This window comes from Aptenodytes forsteri, unplaced genomic scaffold (assembly GCF_000699145.1).
Source record: "Aptenodytes forsteri isolate BGI_AS27 unplaced genomic scaffold, ASM69914v1 Scaffold336, whole genome shotgun sequence".
In the NCBI taxonomy this organism is placed as follows: Eukaryota; Metazoa; Chordata; class Aves; order Sphenisciformes; family Spheniscidae; genus Aptenodytes; species Aptenodytes forsteri.
In genome coordinates, this window is record NW_008794911.1 from 1,014,988 (window position 1) to 1,026,694 (window position 11,707).

The 11,707-nt window shown below is 46.7% G+C and overlaps 1 protein-coding gene across 2 annotated transcripts in view; it reads right to left on the bottom strand.

The window, feature by feature from the left end:
• The window catches only part of KIAA1462 (KIAA1462 ortholog), a 16,988-nt gene extending 5,565 nt beyond the window's left edge, over positions 1-11,423 (bottom strand). Inside the window, exons 1-2 of one of the 2 annotated variants that reach the window (XM_009275182.1) lie at positions 11,096-11,423; positions 628-4,280 (exon numbers count right to left, since the gene is read on the bottom strand). In XM_009275182.1, coding sequence (XP_009273457.1) covers positions 628-4,153 — 3,526 coding nt within the window. In that variant the 5' untranslated portion in view covers positions 4,154-4,280; positions 11,096-11,423. Of the gene's footprint in view, positions 1-627; positions 4,281-11,064 lie in introns of both variants that reach the window. The other variant, XM_009275181.1, reaches the window with a different exon arrangement.
• Between the last annotated feature and the right edge of the window lie 284 nt (positions 11,424-11,707).

An 11,707-nucleotide genomic window follows, 5' to 3' on the forward strand; every position in this document is an offset into this window, starting at 1 on the left:
CACAAAAAAAAAAAAAAAAAAAAAAAGGTGTTCACTGAAAAAGTCAACTTTCCATTTGACCTGGGGATAACAGTTATTCTCAACACCTGATCTGGAAAATATTCATGAGAGAGAGAGAGAATTTTCCAGGCCCCTTAATGCAGCCATTTCCCAGAGGCTTCACAGAAGAACATCAGATTTTTATTTTTAGTTTCTTCTGAACTCTGATATAGTATGTGTCTCCTTAAGTATTAGAGAGGGAAAAAATGGGTATTCAAGGAGAGGCTATGATTAAATCACCACGTGTTCCCAAACACTGGCACTAGAGTGACTATCTTTGAACTCTGCTGTTTGAAGCTGGCCGTTCCCTGAAACAATTAAACAGAGATAAGACCTCAGGGAGTGCTCCAGTCTCTGTGAATGAGTTTCAGTATCACGAGTTTTACAGTAACTTTTCCTAAAATGGGATCAGAGAACACTCATGTTATCTCTTCTACAAGGAGAGCAAAGAGGGTGGCAACCAGACAGGGGTACTACCACCTACAGGCTGTTACTATTTGAGCAGCATTATGTGGGCATCAGCAAATGGATCATGCCTATTACATAAGGAAACGGTACCCACTTGGATCTCCCACAATAGTGTCTTACCTAAAGAAAAATCTCTGTCGATCTTCTTCTTGTCCATTCCACCTAAATATCCATTTTCACTGAGAGAGATAACACGCTTGGAAACAGCCCCTGAGCTTGCCAGTTTGCTTCCTCTCTCCTCTTGTACCCTTGACAGCTTCTCCTCATCCACCTCCTCTCCCGAGTCTGCGCTCTTAATGCTCAGACGTCTCATCCGGGACACAGAGTCAACTTCTTTCATTCGCACTAAGCGATCCATGGCAGTCCGGCTAGGTGGAGAAGTGAGCTTGCCTTGGAGTGTCTCTATCACTTTCGAGGTGCTTCTCACTCTCTTTTCTGAATGCTGATACACAGCTGACTTGCAAACCAAGTTTTGGTCCTCACCTCGGCTAGGACTTGCAGGTTGTTCAAGAACTTGCTCAGTTACCAGTGTTTTAGTGCTGGCTTCCTGCTGAGTGGTCTGGCATTCATCAGGGTATAAAGATCGTCTTCCCACTCCAACAAAGAGAGCACTTTCTGTCCAGCCACATTTTCGTCTGCCTTCATAAGAACCATCTTTTTTTCCTTCTTTGTCACTTACTGTGCTCCTCACTGATGACTCAAAGTCCTGGGCACCATTTGCAGGGCTAGTGCCTGGGGCGGGCCCAACGTGGTCATCCGGAAGGAGAGACTCCACTGCTATATCTATACCTAAAATTCTTGCAGCTCTTGCCTGCAATGACTCATTCACAGGGATTTCCACTGCATTTGCATTTGAAGAGTGATCAGAATTGTTAGCACCAGGTCCCGGGGCTACATCAAGTCCCACTGACCTCAAATCTGGCTCAGAGTGCCCTTGGTTCCTCTTTGTTAGTGACAAGCGTACTACCGAGCCTCTCTCTAACACCGTATCATTTGTGGGAGTTGCACCTTTGCTCAGTTTAACAAAGTCTAGGTAATTTTGGTCTTTGCTCATCTCCTGCAAGACAGGGTTATTGAAAGGATTACTGCGACACGAACTGCTTGGGCTACTGGACAAAACTCTCTTGAGAGGGCCCACGCGAACTGGCTGCTTGCTTGTTCTGCTCTTGGCTTCCCCCGTCCTCATTTCTGTTATCAGACTTCCATCTGCTGGCCCGACTCCTTCACTGCTCCCTCCTGGCTGCGAGGAGCCTTGAGAGCCAACGCAGCCCGGCTCACTGCCATGCTCCGTCCCCATGCTCCAACTTTCAGACTTACTTTTAACTCTTCCTGACTTAAATACAGGCACCTCTGGCACAACTGCTTCCAATTTCCCACCGTGTTTTGGCTCCTGGTTCGAATTCTCATTTCTGGACGCCCTCCTCTGAGTAAGGGCACCTGCCTGTGGAGAAGCCGCAGCACTTTCCAAATATTCTTCACTGCTTGGGCTCTCCTCCTGCCCTTGCAGCTCCTTGTTAAAACTTTCTAGCTCACTTATTGCATCCCAGGGACGGCGACTTACAGGCTTCAACAGGAACTGCCCAAACAGCTCTTTACTGTTGCAGGGAGCACCTGCTTCTCCCTTAACTACATCTCCCTTGGAAAGAAGGCTGGTTTCCCTCTCCTGGGAAGGCACAGGCTGGCTCTGGTGGGCTTTCGGGGAGGGGGCCTGCAGGACTGAGGTGGCAGTCCTAGAAAATGCGCTGTTGCTAGACTGGCTGAGGTACATCTGACCCTTCATACCGTAAGCCCTCTGTCTGCAGCTTCTCTCGTCAGAAGGTAACCCTATCTGTTTTGACCCTATTGTGGATGCTGTACATCCTAGGAGCTTTGGAGACAGCGGTTTCTTACTATTGGGCTGCCCAGGCTTTGTACCATGGAAAAATTGTGGGCTTTTAGGTTCTTCGGCAAAACTGGTCTGTGTCTGCTGGTCTTTGTACTGATCACCTGGCCAGGAGCCAGAGTATTTGAGCTCTCTGTGTTTTGTAGGCTGAATAAATCTGAGGTCATTCATTTGTTTGAACTCTTCTGGTCTCCACAGCTCTTGTTTTTGTAACTCATTTTTATTGGTCATGCTTCCTGTAAGCGCTTGTAACTCCAAGTCCGTCGAAGACATACTCAAGAGACTTTGTTCTTGCAAAGCCCCATTGTTATCAAACCCATTCTTATCAGGGCTCTGGGTTATGTTGTTGTTCCTATCTGTATCTGGCACATTGGATTCTGATTTAACTGGGATAGAGACCAAACAAAATATAGTTTCATTCATTTTTTTCTTTGAACTCTTTTTGCTCTGCATCCCAGTTCCAGGTTCAAACTTTTTCACTTTTGTAACAGTCTCACAGGTGCTGTCCATATGTGAATTTCTTACAGAAAGTTTGCCTTTTGTGTACTCTGCACTGGCTTCGTTACGGGGGCTGTGATTAGTTGTGCTACAACTGTCTCTTTGGTCCGGCAAGGCACAATTTTCCTGATCTCGGATGGATGGTGCCAACCATCTGTTGCTATGGGTGGAGCCGTCGGAAGTTCTTTCTCCCTTTGCAGAATTGGACAAGTTTGATGCATCCAAAAAGGCACTGTTGTACTGTACTTCAAGATCTCTCTCTTGCAAAGCACCAGAACTGGGACTACATGCATTTTCAGTGTATTTAGTGTTGTCCTGCAGACCTGCTGGTGGTGCAATTTTAATATGTCGTATCCGAGGATCATCAAAGGGAATATACTGAACAGAACGCAGGTAGTCAGTGGGGCGCCTCGCATGGCTTTGCTTCCCATGAGGAAGATAGTTGTCTTTGCAAGGGTCCCCCCCTACTTCAAAAGTATTCGCAACTGGTCTTTGGCAGGGGACAACCCGCTCTGCAGGACCTTGCTGATCACTGGTGGCATACGTGTTGGTGTTAGGCACTTCATTGAGGGGATGTGGGGTCACGTTTTGATGAGGTGGGGATTTGTAGGAAGGAGGAGGTACGTAGACCGGGGGCTCCAAACCAGACTCTTGAATGCAAGCATCTTGCCTGGGCTCATTACCTTTGGCTAAGTAGGAGATGGGTTCATCTTTCTGGTAGTGGTCCTGGAAACCCGCGGTTTCTGCAGGTGCCCTCGTCTGCCGCTGCTGTTCATAGGATGGAGGTTTCAGAGGTCTCCCATACTTGGGTTTCACCAGGGGAAGGAAATGGCCTCCCGTTTCATGGTGCTTGGCTGGTTCCACACTCAGTCTGTTTGGGGGATAGGAGGGGGTTTTAGTTACGCTGAGCGAGTTGTTACTGTTGGTCAGCGGGGGCATTTCCACACACCTCATGCTCTCTGGCGAAAGAACCCTCGGCAAGGACTGGGATTTCCCCTTGTTGTGGGCGCTCAGTACGTTGTCTCCCAGGGTCAGCGAATACAGCTCTTGAAGCAGCTTCTCCCTGTCACCCTCGGACATTTGCCTTCCTACCTTTTTTGGCTGGTTCCAGCTTTCCATTCCCAGACTTTGCCATTTGCAGTCGCCAGGCACTTCACAGCTCTCCTGCAAGCCGCTTCTTCTGACATAACCTGCACCCGTCCCCACCTTCAGCTGACTCTCCTTGGGGTGCCGGGGTGCCCCCGGGGCTGCGGCCACGCCTTTCATTTCCACACCGCCTTTCTGGGAATAGCCCAGGAGCACGCTGAAGTCCTGTCCTCGTCTTCTCCAGTAGGCAAGATCTTTATCAGTCTTGGGCTGGGAAGACCATGCTAATTGAGGCCTGTCATAAACCCTGAAAAAGAAACACAGCGTCACAGGCAGTTTGCACAGATGCCCTTTCTTTCCCTTATGGGTAAGGCCATTAGGAGGTCAAATGTTGAGTTATGCCAATGGGGTTTGTGTAATCTATTCGCAACCAGATGACTTTATGATTTTAATGAGAGGATTTAAAAGTCAGTCATTAACATGAGCGAAGGAAGGGACTGATGCTCTGCTGGCATGTTGTTAGCTGTGCAAAGCTGTTTGTTAGAAAGAGAAACAAATGCACACAGTTACGTGCTGTGCAAACATGCACAGCCTTCCTCGTTGGACACCAGAAAACCAAAAATGATTGTGTTGAACTTATTTCTGCACTCTGCTACATCAAAACCTATAGACGTCACGGGGACTACTGTGGTACGCAAGTTTAACAGGAATCCAAAGCTAAAAAGCAGAGGTAGGAAGAACAGGTAGGGGACTATTTCATAAGATATATTTTGTAAGAAGCATGATTTGCATCCTAGTACAAGAGCTGAAATTAAACATGTCATTTCCAGTGTTGATTCTTGTTCATCTTTCAAAGGGAACAAATTTCTTCAAAGTGCTTTGGATGAAATGATACATGCCACAATAATGGTGATGTATCAGCACAGTTCTGAATAAGATGGAATGAATATTTGAAATCTAAAATACCTCAAAGGTATAACACTGTTAAATAAAAGGGGGATTAACTCCAGCAATCTATTACTGAAATATGAAAGACATTAGACATTTTATTGTGGATTATAAATTTAGAACACAGATTTACATGAGCAGAATAGGTTCTTTGTGTGTTCTGAACAGACTGTAAACTATTTAATATATTACTGCTGAGCAAAATTGGTACCTTTCTATATAAATAATTAATCTTCTACTTGAACCGCGTTCTGCTATTCTTGTACCTAAGGTGTCCAACAATATAACTGCCTTTACACTATGTAGCTGCCACCAGCATAAGACTGGAAAGAAAAATTAAAATTGACAGAAATAGGACAACTCTGTAGATAGAACCCAAGAATTTCTTTCTCTTCCCTCCACCCCAAGGTATATAAGCAGTGTCATCTGTCTCTTTTTTACTAAAAACAATGATCTATTCAAATAGTAGTTTGTGAAAACATAACACAGTTCAAAATTTGGAATGAAAACTAAGCAATCCAGATCCACAGCAATTTTCTTGTATGTATGTTAACTTCATCCTATGACTATAAAAGTTTAAAAACCAAACTGGGATAAGGAGCATCTTGTTCATATTAATTCAACTGGATTAAGACTTAACATCTGAACAAGATGTTCTGCCTCTCAAGCACAAAGTACAGTTCGATCACTGAACCCCAGGAAGTAACAGACATCTTCGTTAATCAGTGAGATGTAACAGGACACCTCCTATATTGGAAAGTTGATTGCTGTAACAATGAACATTTCCATGCCTCTCTGCATGTGGAAACACGCAGCTGAACAAATGCTGCCTTCTTCTGAGATTATCAAATCTACCTTTTCATCTCATCCCCATGCTGTTAGGACACCATTTATATCTGCGTTTACAAAACGAGGTGAGAAACAGGGTCTAGCAATAGTGAGGAGGGAAAGGCCAGATTGCTCTTTCTGTTTGATTTTAACCATCATCGTAAAAGAGTCTACAGAAATCGCAGGAAGTAGAGAGTCATAGATTCCAAGATCAGCAGAGACTGTTACGATTATTTAGTTTGACGTCGTGCTCAACACAGGCCATCAGACTTCCCCAGAATGATTCCTGCTTCAGTGGTAGCATGTCTTTTAGAAAGGCATCTAAAAATCTTGATCTTTAAATTTCCAGAGATGTTGTTGCAAAACTTAATTCACCCTTAAAAAAACCTCAAAGTAAACCCAAATTCTTATCAACCCAAATATAAAAACACTGGGGGAAGGAGGTATGGTAGACAATAATACTGAGATTTGCAACAATTGCAACTAACAGCACAGGAATGGAATGGGCTGGATGTTTGAAGGATTTAATAGGAAATCAGGAATAGGGAAGGAAGCATTACTCAACTCTTTCCTAGGAAACCACTAAAACAGAAGAGTTTTTGTTAGTTTGCTTTTTTAAAAATAAACAAAACCCAAGCTCAGACATTCATTAAAGTAAATTAGCCCTAAGTTAGGACAGTTTCAGTTACAGAAAAGATGTTCCTCCATTTATTAAAAGCTGTTTAAAAGATTAATTTTCTTTTTAACGATTAAAAGATCAGTAAGTAGGCTCCAGTAATAAATTTCTGAACATGATACAAACCACTGTGACCTGTACTATGTCATCATTGCAACGTGAATGTAGAAAAGACATTTAAAAGGAGGTATTTAGAGCATTTTAAACCTGATCTTTTCTGTGATCTATTCACAAGGTGGACAATACCAGTTTCTCCAGCTTCTGGCTCGGGCGCAAGAGGTGGTTACACAGACAGCCTGTTTCCTGGGCCCCAGAAGCTCTGGAGAGGATGGCACTGCACTGCGCAGTGAGAATACGATGCTCCACAGTTTTCCCAAGGACCCTCCAGCTTAGCTCCAGCCTGAAGACTCCTCTGCTCCCAAAGATGGAGAGTGGCTCCTGTACACCTGTACGCAGCAGGCATGGCCGGCAGGCAGGCAGCGGGGCAGCACAGCACAACCACACTGCTTGTGGCTGCAACTGCAGCAGAGTGGCTCCTTCCAGGATATGAGACATTTTTTGGGTCTTGCAGTCAAATGAAGTGGTGGGAAGGGGAAGCATCCAAGAGCCACTCCAGCTTCAAAATGCTTCACTACAGCCTCAGCAATGCTACGTCTGGATGGCGAATGCCGGTCATGCTGTGGTCTTTGTGTCCGTGACATCATCAATTAAGAGACCGCACAGTCTAGCAGCAGCTAGTCTCTGACCATGCCACTACGCAATTCTGTCTCACCCCGTGATACAACAGTACTGATGCATGAAGAAATGCACACCCAGATACAGCGGCTTACAAGTGCTTCACACCTGGGAGGGGTGCCAAGGATGGAGCGGTCCCATGGGACCAACCGGGACGATTTAAGTGCCAGGGACAAAGCGGTCCCATGAGACCAAGGAGGTAGATTTTAACATCATGAACTCTTTTCTAACAGGCCTGCTTCTAACAAATACCACATTTGCTGTCATAAAGTTCTTTGAATTGATTCTATATAAAATTAATCCAATGAAAACCATTTAAAAAAATAAACTATGGCTAGCTTTCTGTGAATTTTAGGCCTTTACGAGAAATGAGGCCATCAGTACACCCTGCAGTGGCTGCATGACTGCATTTCACTGAGCTGCCGCTCTCAGAGCAATGGCTTGAAGCTGCCTGGTTCCTCCAGGGCAATGCTGGACCAACAGGACCTTGCGTGACCCACAGAACGGGGCTAGATGTGAAGGAGCATGGCACAGGCTATGAAGTCAAAACCCTGCAGAATGAGGCCACTGCAGGGCTATCTAGCAATACCGTGGGAGCTCCTGTCCCTGTTTCTGGCTGCCAGCATGCAAGCGGTAGGCGTTAGGCACCCAGTAGCTCAGGGTGGGTGAGCTGCAGGCACCGGGACAGACTTTGTGCCCAACAAGGATGCACTGTTAAGAAATTTCCAGGATTTGGCAGCAAAGGGGAAGAATTTTCAGAGCAGAATTTTCTGGACACTGGCAGCTTCTGTTCTATTTTGGGATCCTATCCTCACGTACATTCTTCCAAGCCTCAACAGTGGGAAACATCAGCACACTTTTCTAATTTTTCCAGCAGGTAATCTCATTAATGATGCTATCTGTTTATCTCTGAATGAGCTAGCTACCAACATAGTTCCTCCCACACAAATAGCTAAGCGAAGTGCCTCTTCTCTCCACTCAGAAGAGAAGCAGGAGGGGATTCTTCTGTGAACCCTCTCATCTCTACCCATAGGGTCAGCTTTCCCATTTTCTTTGCCTCGTCTCCTCTTCCAAACCTTTACTGTGCAGCCTCCTAATGCTCAGTTAAGCAAGGACAGCCAGGACAGCCCTCCCACCATCTGCTCCCCCATGCTTTCCCTGAAGAACAACGGGATGGAGCAAAACATCGCTTGCCCACTCTGCCGTGGCGTCACTCCCCCCTTGCAAGCAGCAGTGGTGGGCGGTGTGATGTGCCCACAGGCAGTTGCTATGAAGCCTCTCGCCACCTCCTCCTCAGCAAGGATTGATCAGCAGAACAATCCCAATGAGTGGAGACAACAGCATCATCCCCTGCCGTCTTGAAACACCCTGAGCCCTGCAAACCTGTCTGCGAAGGGAGCAATGAGGTGGGCAACATCACTCACTTCTGTGGTGTTTGAAGGGTGATTAGTTCTTCTACATCAGTGGTCTGAGCATGAGTGTGGTGTAGAAAATTCCTCATCTGAGGAGCCTGAGTCATGCTCCAAATTGCTGTGGAGCTGGTCAAGATCTGTGAAGGTAGTTGGGACACACACTGTCTCTTCTGGCCTTCTCCTGCCACTCTGCTACACTGGGAAGGCAGTGTCAGGAGATGGTTGCAGGAAGCCTGTGATGCCCAAAGAGCAGTGTCTTCGTGCTGGACCTTGCTGGGTGGTTGTCCCCTCTTTGGGCCCAAAAGGTTCCCAAGTTTCTGCAGCATGCAGTTCTGTCCCAGCCTGAGAACCAGGAACCTATTTCCTGCGACGGTCCAGAAACCAGACAGCGAGATCAAAATCCCTGGTGGACTTCACAATGGCCCACCCATAACAGGCCAAAACACCCCAAAGTGGGCCATCACAAAAATCTTCATTTTAAAACAGCTCACACTTGCATGGCAGCCCCATGCCTCAGATGCTTCCCCAGGGCAGGGGAGTGGGTCTGGAGGGGGACTGTCACCCCGGAGCTCAGCAACTGAAACACAGGTGCTGCAGCACTGAAGCTGCAGACAGCTTTCCTGGATCTGGCCCAGAGAGCTCGCTCCTCCCTTCCTGTACCAGCAGGACAGTGGCAGTGTCACACTCTGCACCAGAGGTACTCTGCACACCCAGGGACGGCAAGAAAGAGACGGCTGATACAAAGGTTTTCCCTTGTTCATAGCTGCTAGTGCCTTGTAAGAGTTCCCAATAGGCTCACTGGGAATCAGAGTTTGCTATAACAATAATAGTAAGAAAAGATTTCTATTTTTGTGAAAGTGTGACAAAGCCATATCCTGGGCTGCATTCCCTATTTTATGGGGAAAAGCCACTTTTTAAAACCAGGATATAATATTTAACTATGCTGTAGACTGACAGGTTTCACCCCTTGCATTTTGAGATGTTAGAAAGAGACATGTAAACTGTCAGAGAGCATTATTTCATATTTAGCCTACACCAGCAGTTACAGATACCTCTGCCACATCCGAGATGTGGGGCAGATGCGCGAGCCCCCACAGATGCACCTGGAGAGGCGGGAGGCAGGGAGGCAGCAGCCCTCCCTCACCGCCGTGCACCCACGCAGGCTCTGCCTTACAGGGCATGGGAGCAGCAGCGCTGCGGTTGCTTCCAGCCTTGCACAGCCATATCTTCTTCACACCAGTTTTTCTCCACGCTGTAAACTCTGCTCGAAGGCCAAGTGTCACCTTCCTTGACACCCCTGCACACTCTCTTCCCCTGCTTCAGAACCTTTTTCCCTTTCATTCTTTTTCAGTATCTTTTCTCACTTTATTATTGTCCAGTTTACTTCACCCAAAACACACCATGAAGGATCCTTCTTATTACCTTTAAAACTGTGTCCTCTCCTTCCTTCCCCAGAAGGGATAGTTCCACCTTGGGACTTGCTGCCCTAGGACTGCTTCACATCTCTTCCTGCCCGTTATCCTAGCTGGCAGCCAGGAGCCATTCCTGCTCCAGGCAAGAAGGCTCACAAGGGGAAGAGATATGAAGGGAAAGAGCAGACGAGCCCAGCAGTCAGGGGACACGTGCCTTTGCCACGTGTTACCAAAGGTCTTCGTAAGAGGACAAGCTCCCAAGGCGACAGCGTTTTTCCCTGCTTTCAGTTTCAAGCCCATTCAGCGGGAGGAAGGGGCTTTTCCTCATAAACCATCGTCACACTTGGGCTGGCTTCCAGTCCTGCTCTAGCCCCTTTCCTTTGTTCATCTGCAGCACTCAAATAGCCACAGAACAATGGCCGAGCCGCGGTGTGTACACACAGCTTTTCCTGCCCAGCCTGCCCCAGCCCCAGCGCGCACGTACTCCGTGTTAAGCAAGCCACAGTTGTACAAGCACATTTTATGGAGTGACAACAAGAGCTTCCACTGGCTTTGAGCTGTTTTAAAAAGAAACGAACAGGCACCTTCTGATATTTACTCCGCGAGAGCAGCCTTAAAAAACCAAGAAAGTCTTCAGTGCATGTACGAACACCCACCAAGAGCTGCACATGGCCAAATCTACAGCAAAAACCAGGGTGTGTATGTGGCAGAAGAAGCTGGGTTCAGTTTTTTAAAACTGAAGAAAAGGAAGAGCTTTTGCCCCCTTTTTTTACTGTACTTGGACTGAGCTTTTCTAAGCCCATCAGAAAGACCTTTCTGATACAGATCATATTAGTAAATGAAATTTTCCCACGCTCGGTCACTTCCCATCACCCCGACATTCTCAACGGCCTCGCTCTAGCAGGTGGTGAATGGATGTGCCACTGCTTCGTGTGGACTTGCAGTGCATGGAAATGGTCACTAGTATGGGAGCAGGAAAGGATCACAGGAAGATGGTGTCAAGGGTTAGGGTCATGCTTAGTTATCTGTCAGGACCAAAAGGAAGAGAAAGCAAAGCCATGGCATGATGCTGAAACTTACCCCCCTTCTGAAGTATGAAAAGTGGACAAACCCTGAAGGTCATGGTGGTAACCAGGACCCGCTTGCCTCCCTTGGCTCCCATGGCTGCTTTCAGTGCTGCTCGAGTTGGTTTTCACAAGAGGTTTCTTGCTGTATGCCCCGGCTCTCGATTCTGCCTCAAACCCATTCAGCGTTCTCTGAGCAGATCTGTTCCCCACAATTTCATGCCGGTATCCATCATATCTGTTCTCATATGAAACAGGGGGATTTTTTGACAATTTGTATCCATGAGAAATCAGGAGGTCCTCGACACTGAACATATTGTGCTGGTTTCACTCACAGCTGTGCCATCAGAAAGCTCTTTCCAGCAGGACCCATCACTGGAAAACAAAACCAAAAACAAACAGAAGGCTGCTTTAAACAAGGAAAGATATCTTTGATCAGCTGGTAGGCTGCTGAAGCTAAGAGTTTCATCCCCTGGCCTCAGTCTTCCATCCTTATAATAAAATAGATGAAGCAAAGTGCATGCAGATGCTGATGAATCATGTGCTGACCTTCCCTAGACAATACACCTCCATGCACTCAGCCAAGCAGCAGATGCTGTGCTGCTGCTGACTCAGTCTGTTTCAGTCTGAATTCACTGGTGATTGCAGCTTTCAGATTT